The sequence below is a fragment of the Canis lupus genome, chromosome 4 (genome assembly GCF_011100685.1).
Source record: "Canis lupus familiaris isolate Mischka breed German Shepherd chromosome 4, alternate assembly UU_Cfam_GSD_1.0, whole genome shotgun sequence".
Lineage (NCBI taxonomy): Eukaryota > Metazoa > Chordata > Mammalia > Carnivora > Canidae > Canis > Canis lupus.
The window spans coordinates 69,453,751-69,466,212 of NC_049225.1; the positions used below are offsets into that span (position 1 = coordinate 69,453,751).

The window sequence follows — 12,462 nt, forward strand, 5'->3', positions numbered from 1 at the left end:
GTGTATTACATAAAGATGCCCTTAAACTATATTTTATGTCTTAAATTCACACTTTCTTAAGACATCTGGAAAACCAATATTTCATACTGTTTATATTACCTGCCCCAACACTGTATTTGATTTTGCCACATTCAACCCTGATTGATACCTGTAAATATATATATTTTTTATTTTTTTAATATTTTATTTATTTATTCATGAGAGACAGAGAGAGAGAGAGAGAGAGAGAGAGACAGGCAGAGGGAGAAGCAGGCCCCATGCAGGGAGCCTAACGAAGGACTCGATCCCGGGGCTCTAGGATCACACCCTAGGCTGAAGGCAGCGCTAAGCCGCTGAGCCACCCAGGCTGCCCCTGTAAATGTATTTACATAGAAAAAATATATGAAAATGTTATTAGTGAGTTAGAGGACTACATTACCAATTATTCTGAGTTATGAGATCACAGACTATTTTTATTTTATTTTCTTCTTTGCCTATTTCTGCATTTTTGAAACTATATATGAGCTTATAGTTTTATAATAAAGAGGAAACAGATTTATAGGATCTCATGACCATAGCAGGATTTCTCATTCTCTTTCCATGTCTTCTCAGTTCCTACTGAAGAAATAAATGCAAGAGAAGGCAGAAAGGTGAAAAAAGGAAGAATGAGATGGAAAGGGAGGAATCTGCTAAGCAGCACCTGTTTGCCCCTCCAGAGTCACTTTCTACCCTGCTTTGAACCCTAAGACTGGCCAACACGAACTGCCTAGGTGGACTCCTTGTTCTCTGGTTTCTGGTTGGCTTTGGCCTAGGGGATGCACTGGGGATCCAAGTTGTGGAGTACATACTCTCTTGGGCAGCTCCCTGCAGGTCACTGCAGCCTGTTGTCCCCCTCAACCAACCAGCCCCAAGATCCTTCCCACACAGCTCTTCTGACTAGGGAAAACACTACCCCCTCTCTCCCTTTGGATCTTAGGGTGGGCAATGTGCCTTACTTTTACTAGATCCATGGCACTTCATTCTCTTTTGCGCTGTTTTTACATCTTGTCCAACCCTTTATAAATAGTTCCTTTATGAAATCTCTCCTCGAAGTGTCCAAATTGAATGTACCATATGGGTATTGTTGAGACCCAGACTAATACAGAATCTGTTGGTGACAAATAATTCTCCAGGAACTAATCTTGAAGAAGGATTCAGTAAAATGTTTTTTAAAATATCACAAAGTATTGCTCATTTCAAAAGTTTAAACAACAAGATTATTTTCACTGAGGAACTCCACTTTTACACCAAAGATTCTGTAGTTATGAACACTAGTTATGCTTTTTCTCTTGAAAAGATAAAGACAGGGGATCCCTGGGTGGCTCAGTGGTTTAGCACCTGCCTCTGGTCCAGGGCGCGGTCCTGGAGTCCCGGGATCGAGTCCCACGTCGGGCTCCTGGCATGGAGCCTGCTTCTCCCTCCTCCTGTGTCTCTGCCTCCCTCTCTCTCTCTCTATGTCTATCATAAATAAATAAATAAATCTCTAAAAAAAAAAAGGAAAAAAAAAAGAAAGAAAGAAAAGATAAAGACAAAAACCTACATGCATAATCCTTTCTTTCTTCATCCTTACAGTAACTTTAAAGATTTAACACCCTCTAAATACTCAATAGTTTCTTGTTTAAAACATGCATAAGTGAAGGATGCCTATTGTAGTATGAGAATGTTTTCAGAAATTAGTTCTTCCTTTTCAAAGATCGTTTTTCATCTATTTATCAATATGATTTTTTCCCTTGGCATCCTTGAAAAAGAAAAAAAAATTAACCCAATGAAGACAATGTGGGGCCATTTTAGTACTTAAAACTAGTATTAATTTTATAAGAGTTATGAGTTCAAAAACCAGAGGTCTTAATCCAACTTACGAATCTCATTATTTAATTTCTAAATCTAGTGAATTTTAATATCAATCTTTGAAGTGGTCTTTTATTAATATTTGGTATCTTTTACAAACTTAATTAAACTTAAATATTTTAAGTTTAATATATTCCTTTCACTTATGCTTGTAACTGGCAGAACTTAGCCAAATGTTTAGGATAGTAATGAATCTAATAAAGTAAAATTGTAAATTTTGTGAATTTTAAGTTCTCTTAAACATTGCAATGCTTTCTACAAGCTTTGTAACTCTAAAATTAAAAATTCAATTATACATTTTAACTTGAAATCATGAGGATAGGTTTTTTAATAAGCCAAATTATCTTAACTATTACAAATAATTTACATATAAAACATTCACAGATCATACCCAAGTTAGTGCAAAATCATTTATTTCATTGGTTTTTAGCTCATTATTTCTGCATGTAAAGGCCAAATGAGTTACATTATCCAAGCAAATTGGAGCTGTCATCAGAAGTAAAAATGATTTAAACATCCCAAACAAACAAGATTATCTGCTTGGTGGCTGATACTGAACCAAAAAGTTTTGACCAAGATACTTCTGGAGTAGCCAACATCTAGTTTTTCTTGCAACACTGAAGATGCGTGAGCCTTATTTTATGGAGTAATCTCAACAGCCCCATTCCTCGAATTCAGGTTATATACTACCTAATACTCAAGGTTGGATTCAGTTAATTTATTTACTGCTTGATTCTATTCTCAATTCTTTTCATATTTTTCCTTTTGGTGAACACAATTCTTACAGATATTTTAATGATACCAGTTAGGCTGTGCATATCTTTTTTTTTTTTCTGTGTCATGCTAATGATGATAATCTCTTATCATCACTGCCTTTCTTCTTTAGGTTAATGTATGATAGCAATGGCTGGGGTGAAGGATTTGTCTCATAGTTCTCTAGAAACAACTATGAAAACTAACGTTTTCCTGCCCTTGGATTATATGTCTTAGCCTGTGAAGGACTGGTCCTACATGACTTGGGTTGAGTCGGTCTGGGCTGAGAAGGTTTAGATTGGGAGGGCTTGGGTGGGCATGGTTTGGGCTGAGTGGGTCTGGGCTGAGGAGGTTTAGCTTGTGAAGGTTGGGGCTGAGTGGGTTTGGGTTGGGAGGGCTTTGGCTGAGTGGGTCTGGGCTGAGAGGGTTTAGCTTGTGAGGGCTGGGGCTGAGTGGGTTTTGTTTGAGTGGGTTTGGGTTGGAAGGGGTGGGGCTGAGTGGGTCTGGGCTGGGAGGGTTTAGCTTGGGAAGGCCGGTACTGAGTGGGTTTTGCTTGAGTGGGTTTGGGTTGAGAGGGCATAGATTGGGATTGCTTGACTTGGGATGGCTTGGGCTGGTTGGATGGGAACTGAGAGCTGGGTAAACATTTGCTATTGGACTTGGGATAGGATCCCATTTGGAAAGCTGGATTTGAAGGTCCATCCTGTGTCTTCAGTTTGGCTCCTTGCTGAGAAGCAGATCTTAAAGGCTTTTGTATGACTCCTGCTGGTTGAGAGGCCTGAGGGTAAAGACCTTCATTTGGGGATATTGTTTTCATAAGTTTCCCAGTTGCCCTAGTTGGTTGTGTCCTCTGGACGTAGGCATGCTTAAGCTGTGGCTTCCCAACTGTTCCCACTAGCTGTACACCCAGGGAATGGAAGTGCCCTACATGGGAGACCACTGCCCCAGATCTTTCAAGAGCTCCCATTGTCTGTGGTCTCTTAGGCCAGGCCTGTACATGCTGAAACATAGGTCTTAGTGGTCTCCCAAATGTATTCATGTGATGTCTCCAAGCCGTTCTTGAAAATTTCATAAATCTTTCGGGTGAATAAAACCTCTGGGGTTGGAAGTACTGAAATCTAAAACCTTCACCTCGACCACGGTCCCTCATTTTCTGAAAGGGCCAGGGACGGAACCACTTAGACCTCTGCTCTGACCCAAAGTGGAAGCCCATAACCCAGGGGGCTTTCAAAGGAACATGGTTAAAGTTACCTCCAATTCTGGTTGGTAAAGGACAGGAATTTTCCAGATGAGGCAAGAATACTGGGGTATGGTGGAAATTCTGAGGATTCCAGCTAGCCCCAGGCTCTCTTACAGGCATCTCAGTTGGAGCTTCAGGTGAGCTTTCTGGTTGACTGTGTCTTTGTTGTCTCTCATCTCTAGCTGTTCTAGCCAAGTTTTCACTAGGGCAACTATGAATTACCTGAACGTTCTCAAAGTCTTGGTCTACCTGGATTCCCAACTCCCTGGCCAGGGAGCCCATGTCCTCCATGGACACACATCTGAGTGAAGATGACGTCACTTCTTGCAGAGCAGTTTGAAGATGCTCCATATTCTTTCCTCTCTCTCCAGCTTCCTCCCCCTCCCAAAAGAGTAGCTGTGATGGCTTCAAATTTAGAACCCTCTGGAAAAGCTGAACCTCTTCACTCTCCTGGGCTTGGGGACTGAGAACAAAGTAGAATCTTTCAGTGGCAGCTTCTCCTAAAAACATTAGCAAGTCCCATTCCTTCTCACCTAGGTAGTCAGTGAAAAAAAACACAGCTGAGGAAACTTCCACCAAAAAACCAAACTGTGTCCAAAAACTTTCTAGGTCTCCACGAAGATTGGCCAGAGCAACAGGCTTTTGGAAAAAACTGAGGTCTTTCTTTGGACCATTGCTATCCGGAAAATGCCACATTATCTCAACCAGGCCATCAGAGATTTGTCGGGGAAGCACTGGGACAGTAAAATCCTGATGGAAAAAGATTTTGTGTGATTTCAGTTGGGCAGGATCAAGCAGTCTGTTGAGGATTCTGGACTTGGAGAAGTTACAGTGTCCTAGGCGCACAAAGGAGAGGACAGGCGTCTTCAGAAACTTTTCTGTGTCCCCTGTAGGCCCTCCTGAAGACTGTGTTGACCACTTTTTCACAATGTCCTTCATGGCTCCTAGCATTAAGATGCTTTTGTTGTTTTCTGCATCTGGCAGGAGCAGGGGAAGAGCAAACTGGCACTGGTACATGTTTGACATGACTTCACGCTGCAAAGAGCTGTCTGAGCAGAGCATAGAGGCACAAAGAACATCCAATGGATTAATGGTTTGTATGTCTCTAACTTCCAAATTCTCTATTCCAGCCAGCAATTCCTCTTTGCCATCCTCACCCGGAAACTTGTGTCTGAGGATTGCATCTCTGGCTGTCACATCCAGAGCTTGAACTTTCATCAGGAAATTCCAGGCTAAGTCCCCTGGAGTCTCAGGTGTCCACATACATCCTCGATCTAAGGAGAATTGTTTAACAACATCTGGCAAAAGCTTTCTGCTCCTGTCCATGTTCAAACATGACAGGACATCTTTAAACACTTTTTTTCTTTCTGTAAGGAAAAAGATACCCGGTGAATGTTACATTCAGAGACTAAGCTTCTTTCACGGACTTTTAAAATTAAGTAAATAAATAATTAACATTTTCATTGTAAAAAGATGGAACAACACAAATAAAGTGAAAGTTCCCTTTTGCCATTCTGCCAATTCCACTTTCCTTCTGACAGATTTCAATATGTTACATATGTTTGCTTCCCATCCTTATGACATGCAAGGATATAAGTACGCATGCATATAGAGAAATATATCATTTGGTTTAGTGGATGCTATTTTATTTTTACATAAATTATATTATACTAAACAAATGATTCTTAAACTTCTTTCACTTAATGGTACTTTGCAAATTCTTCTAAATAACTTTATATACAGACTGACTGAATTCATTTTAGCTAATCCATCATATTTCATGATTCAGATGGGGACCATTACTTATTTAACCATTGTCTACTGATGATCATTTAGGTTTTCCAATTTTTTGATTAATGTTTATATACAGCAATGAAAAACGTTGTTAGTAATTCATGATATACATGTATGAGGAATTTTCTAGGTTTATACTGAATTATTTTTTAAATACATCTCTTGCTAAAGTTTGGAGAAATGTAAGATTTTATTTCCATTAAACTTTTCTCAAAAAAAAAAAATAAAAATAAATAAATAAACTTTTCTCAAAATTTATGTGTTGTACCTAATTTCTCCCGATCTCCTATTTTCTAATATTACCGCCCCCCCCCAACCACTTCTTGAGAATACAGATACAGTGCTTGGTAGAGAAGGAAGACCAGAGAGCATTTTCTATTCCTGGTAGATGGCGAACTAGCATAAGATTCTTGGGTCCCCTATAAAAATAACCTGGAAGAAGGCTGCCTGAATGGCTCAGTTGGTTAAGTATCTGACTCTTGATTTTGGCTCAGGTTGTGATCTCAGAATTGTGGGATTGAGTCCTGCATTGGGATCTGGGCTCAGTGGAGAATCTGCTTGAGATCCTCTCTCTCACTCTGTTCCTCCTCCAGTGCTCTCTCTCTAAAATAAATATATGTATATATATATATATATTTTTTTTTAATTGGCTGGAAGAAACAACAGAAGTGAGCAAAAAGTATAGATTTTAAGAATTAACAAAGGTAACTCAACAAAATCCTTGGGTGGTCTAAAAGTTGCTTGGTTGGAATATGTTTTGGGGTAAGAAGATGAGGGAGTAGTTGAGGCTACCAAAAAGGGTCCAGAGGAGACAGTGAAAGGTTGCTCACTGCTCTTGCCTATCACTTATCTTGTCTTTGGACAACAATCCTCTGTTTCTTCAGCACAAAAACCAGTACCCACACAGCCCAAGCCAAGATGCCTAGTATTGTCAAGGTAATAACAGGGCTACTATGGAGCTCATTTGGGATACCACCAAGAAGCAACAAAGTAAGTTTTATACACAGCAACAATGATACAGTCAATAAGCACAGAGTTGGATAAAGGGAAAAAAGTTAAAAAGCAATAGTATCTAGAACTCAATACATTATTATAAATTTAAGACTCATGAAAATTGCCCAGCTAAGGCAAAAAGAAATGATCAGAGATTTTAGCTGACACCCACTGAAAAGAAAATTTTGAATTTGAGTCCAGTTAGGTTAACTGGAAACTAAAACAGATAAAAAAAATTAAGACTCTTTGGAGATATTTAACAATCTAGAGTCTCTACAACCTGTCATGATAACACAATAGTTAGGACACAATCCAAACTTAACAAACATAGGAAGAAATAGAACATATAACCAATACTCTATCATGGAGACTGACCCAGATATTGGATTTAGCATTTAAGAATTTTATTTTATTTTTTAAAGATTTATTTATTTTAGAGAGAAAGAGAGAGCACATATATGTGAGTGGCAGGGGGGCGTGGGGGGGGAGGGTGGGTAGAGGGAGAGAGAAAGAGAGAGAGAATCTCCAGTAGATTTCCCACTGAGCACAGAATCCAATGCAGGGCTCAATCTCATGACCCTGAGATCATCCCTGAGCTGAAATCAAGAGTTGGACATTCAATTGAGCCACCCTGGTGCCCCTAGCATGTAAGAATTTTAAAGCCTTAACTACTCTTAAGAATGTAAAATAAAATAAGTTCATAATGAATGATTAAATAGAAATCTCCAGGATAAAGCAAAAAGTATTAACAAAATAGAAATTCTAGAACTAAAAATCACAATATCTAAATTTTTAAAAATCAGTAGAGGGACTTAACTGCAGATTGGAAATTACAGAAGGTAAGTCTGTATACTTAAAGATTTAGCAATTGAAATGATTCAATCTGATGGATAGAGAAGGAAAATATTAAATAAAAAATGTATAAAGTCTTAGGAACCCACATAACAATATCAAAAACTTTAACATACATGTACTTGTAGTCTCAGAGAGAAGGGAGCAAACAGAACAGAAAGAACTATTTGGATAAATAGTGGCTGAAGATTTTCCAAATTTGGTTTAAAATAAAAGTTTTACAGATTCATAAAACTCTCCAAACCCTAAGGAAGATAAAACAAAGAAAATTATATGTGAGTCAACTGCTAAAAAAATTTTAAGAAAAAAATCTTGAAATCAGCCAGAATAAAAATGACACTTACAGGGAACAATGATTTAAAACAACAACAACAACAACAACAACAACAACAACAACCAAAAAACTGCAGACTTAGCATCAGAAACAATGGAAGCCAAAACACAAAGGAATGGCATCTATAAAGTGCTGAAGACAGAAAAATGGCCAATCTATAATTCTATAGCTAGCAAAAATATCCTTCTGGAATGAAAGCAAAATAAAGACATTTTTTCAATAAACAAAACCCAAAAGAATTTCCCACCAGCAGATGTGCACTACAAGAAGTAATAAATAAAATTCTCAGGCTAATGGGAAACATCACATTAAAACTTGGACCCTCAGGAAGAGAGAAAGGGCACAGGAAATGGTAAATCTATGGGTTCCTACCACTGGATGAACTCAACTACAAGGAGGAAGTGAAGGGAGTAGATTGATACAGTCTATATACAAGTTGACCTTATACAGTGCAGGGCACATAGAGCAACACCGTAAGCCTTCCTGAGACACAGATTTGACACTGATTTTTTTTTTTTGTCATGAAATTTAGCATAACAAAAAGCATGATGACTCTTCTCCTTTAAATCAGATGAATTTGGGGGGATCCTCAGGTGGCTCAGTAGTTTAGCACCTACCTTTGGCTCAGGGCATGATCCTGGGGTCCTGGGATCGAATCCCGCATCGGACTCCCTGCATGGAGCCTGCTTCTCCCTTGCCTGTGTCTCTGCCTCTGTCTCTGTCTCTCTCTCTGTCTCTCTGTCTCTCATGAATAAATAAATAAAACATTTAAAAAAATAAATCAGATGAGTTTGGATTTTTTTTCAGTCCCTAACTGTATAGACAAATAAATATTACAGAGGACAGCCACATGTCTCCAGTCAACTAGATTGGATTGGTTAGCTATTAGAATTACACAGTAAATCATAACTACATTATTATTGAAACTTTTCTTGACATGTTTCACTAAAGGTGTTAGATTGATTGCAAAAAATAGCCCCAGTTAATGGCTTTCTGGATATGTTTTGGCTTTCTGAAATATTACTTTGTAAGAAGTGGTATCTATTTTTCCCTAGCCCTTGAATTTGCACTGTCTTTGTGACATACTTTGACTAACAGAATGTGGCAGAAGTGATGGTGTTATGAGTTGAACTGTGGTTCTCCCCTTCCCCCCACACACAAAAAAAATTGTGTTGAAGTCCCCGGTATCTCAGAATGTGACCTTATGTGTCAATAAAATCTTTACAGAGGTCAAGTTAACATGAGGTCATTAGGTTGGGACCCCATCCAGTATGACTGATAGGCTTACAAAGAGGGGAAATTTGAAAACAGAGACATGCACAGAGGGAAAATGATTTGAAGACACATATTAGATGGTCATCTATAAGCCAGGAAATAACTGAGGCTACCAGAGAAGAAGGAGATAAGACTGGACCAACTCCTTTCCTAATGCCCGCAGAGAGGGTATGACCCTGCTAACGCCTTGGTTTCAGATCTCTGGCCTCCATAACTGTAAGACAATAAATTTCCCATTGTTCTAAACCACCCTTGGTATACTTTGTGTACCTTGGTGTACCTTTGTAGTACTTTGGTGAGCCCTAGGAAACTAATATAGGTGGCATGATAGTTCTAAGCCTACACCTCCTCCTCTCTGTCTCTGTCTCTCTCTCCCTCTCTCTCATCTTCTCTCTCTTATACTCTTCTGTCCTCACCATAAGAATATGCCCCATCTAGTCTGAGAATAAGTCCAGACTAGTCTGCCAGGAGATGACAGACTAGCCTATAGCCAGCTGACCAGAGACACATGAATAAACCCAGGAAAGACCATAAAAGCTGCCTAACTAACTACAGACACTCTGATTGTTTTGATATGCTTTGTTATGCAGCACTATTGCAATAAATAACTGATACAGAAAACAAGATCATACAAACTAAAGAGTAGCATGCAAGAAACACATCATAATATTAGAATGTTACCTATGGAGGAATGGAGAATGAATAAAAATGTAATAAACAGACAAAAGGGGTTTTTGCAGAATAATGATGATACTATAATAATTAAGTCAACCCTATACAATATGTGAAATATGTAAATAAATAAAAATTAAGAATGAAGCCTAGAAATGACTATGGACTGGGAAGATACAGGGATGGGACAAGATTAGTGTTGGGAGTTAAATTATGTACCCCTCAAATTCATATGTTGAAATCCTCACCCCAGTACCTCAGGATGTGACATTATTTGGAAATAGGGTCATTGCAGATAAAATTAGTTAAGCTGAGGCTATTAGGGGGGGGGCACCTGGGTAGCTCAGTTGGTTAAAGGTCTGCCTTCAGCTCAGGTTATGATCCTGGGACCCTGGGATGGAGCCCCACATCAGGCTCTCTATTCAGCAGAGAGCCTGCTTCTGCTTCTCTCTCTCCCTTTGCCTGCTATGCCCTGCTAGTGCTCTCTCTATGTCAAATAAGGAAATAAAAATCTTTAAAAAAAAAGGATGAGGTCATTAGGGTGGGCCCCCATCCATTATGACTAATGTCCTATAAAAGGGAAAATTTGGACCTAGAGAAATGCATTCAGGGAGACCATGGTGTGAAGATGAAGGCGGATAAGAGCGATATTTTTAAGAGCCAAAGAATGCCAAAGATTTCCAGCAAACCACCAGAAACTAGGAACAGATTCTCCTTGACAGCCTTCACAAGTAATCAACCTTGTAGACACCTTGATGTCACCCTTCTAGCCTCCAAACTGAGATAACACATTTGTGTTGTTTGCTGATGAAGCTCTCCACTTGCGGCACTTCACTCCAGCAGCCCTTGCAAACTAAAACAAAGTGTGATGAGGAGGACATTACTCTCTCCTACCTAGGACCAGATGATGAATCCCCAGTATGTGAACTGAATGGGAGAGAATAGTTACCTTTCCCTCCTCTACTCAGTACTTGGTGATATTTATTTTCATGGACAATACCTCTCCAAATGAAGCATTTGTTGGTTTTTGAATTTTCATTCAGAAATATTCCAATTAAAGATACTGATCTAATTTCCCTTACCAAGATGACAATTTATGACTAGATCAAGTCAAGTAACACTACTTTGGGCTCTTATCCATTCATCACAGGCTCCTCTCTGATTTTTACTTCAGTAGTTAGGCCTATAACCTCCATATCTCATTGGTTATAAAGGCACTAATAGGACAGAAGAGGCTCAATTTGAGCAATAGAAGATAACACCTAAAATTAGTGGTTAGCAACTTATACGTACCATGGTGGTGACTGTAGAAACCTATAAGCTGACAATCAGTATTTATTTTTGGGTATACTGTCCACCATTGTGTAGGTCCTGGGTACTCCTCTCTGTCAATACCTGCCTCTAAGGAACTCCCAGGTTAGGCAGGCATAAAGAATCTCTGAGTAACTGCTTTTCTGCTGACATCGGTGCCTTTCCTCACCCCTTCTCCCCATTATGACATGGAAACCTAAAAATAAGTTGTTGCCAACTAATTATCACATATCATTCCCATACCTTCAATCCTTTTCTCCTCCTCCTCTGCCTCCTCCCCCTCTTCCTCCAATAACATGCCAGTTTCTGAATCTTCATAGCTCTGTTCTTCATCTGAGAAGTGTGCGGTTTCTGAATATGCAGTATCCTCCTCGCCATCATAAACACTGTGCTCTGAGTCATTATAATCCTCTTCTTCCACAGTGGGTTCTGCATCTTCAAAGTATTCAGCAGATTCTAGATATTCCTCTTTTCCTAAGTATAAAGAATCATCTGGCTCCTCGTATCTCTGTCCATCCTGTAAATAAGCAATAGTTGTTGGAATTTCATATTCAGGTTTGCTGGAAATTTCATATTCAGTGTTCTGTCCATCCTGTAAATAAGCAATAGTTGCTGGAATTTCATATTCAGTGTTCTCATATTCAGGCGATGTGACTTTGGGTGTGTTGTCTTCCTTTTCATTTTCCCTGGAGGCCCAAGCAGTTCCTTTATGACTAGTCTTCTTGTCCCTGAAGGACTCAGAGGTTCCCATATCATGGTGTTCTTTCTCTGTAAAGGACACTGTGATCTCAGGACTCTCAGGCTGTTTCTCTCTAGAGGAAAAAGTGTTTTCTGAATTCTTGCTTGCACTTATAGATTGAGTACATTCTATATTCTCATGCTTTAAAAATTCTGAAAAGAACAAGAAAGTTGGGGGGGAAGTTCATTTTTCCAAATTAGCAAAAATTAATTTTATAATAACTTGAGTTTCCAAAACCTCAAAGCATCATCTCTCTTCTTTATTTCAAAACTGGAGGATGAGAATACCTAGCATCTCCCACATAACTAACAAGTCAACTGTCATTCTGTCACTGGAAAAAAATCAGATCACATTTCTAACTTTCTCACGAGTTTGAGTTCTTCATAGCAAACTCAAAGAGTACATGAGTGAAACAGAAAATGTGAATTCAGGTGCCTGAGTGGCTGAGTCAGTTAAGTGTCTGCTTTCAACTCAGGTCATGATCCCAGGGTCCTGGGATTGAGTCCCGCAATGGGCTTCCTGCTCAGTGGGGAGTCTGCTTCTCCCTCTACCCCCACCCCCCCTCGTGTTCTCTCTCTAATAAATAAATAAAATCTTTTTAAAAAATGTGTATTCTATGAATAGTGCTTACTT

At 39.1% G+C, this 12,462-nt stretch overlaps 1 protein-coding gene across 4 annotated transcripts in view; it reads right to left on the reverse strand.

Moving 5' to 3' along the window:
- Nucleotides 1-2,262: 2,262 nt before the first annotated feature.
- Nucleotides 2,263-12,462, reverse strand: part of CARD6 (caspase recruitment domain family member 6) — a 40,487-nt gene continuing 30,287 nt past the window's right edge. For 2 of the 4 annotated variants that reach the window (XM_038535237.1, XM_038535236.1), the window contains exons 2-3: nucleotides 11,334-11,902; nucleotides 2,263-5,226 (exon numbers count right to left, since the gene is read on the reverse strand). In XM_038535237.1, the coding sequence (XP_038391165.1) occupies nucleotides 2,822-5,226; nucleotides 11,334-11,841 (2,913 nt within the window). In that variant the 5' untranslated portion in view covers nucleotides 11,842-11,902 and the 3' untranslated portion in view covers nucleotides 2,263-2,821. Of the gene's footprint in view, nucleotides 5,227-11,333; nucleotides 11,982-12,462 lie in introns of all 4 variants that reach the window. The other 2 variants (XM_038535235.1, XM_038535234.1) reach the window with 1 other exon arrangement.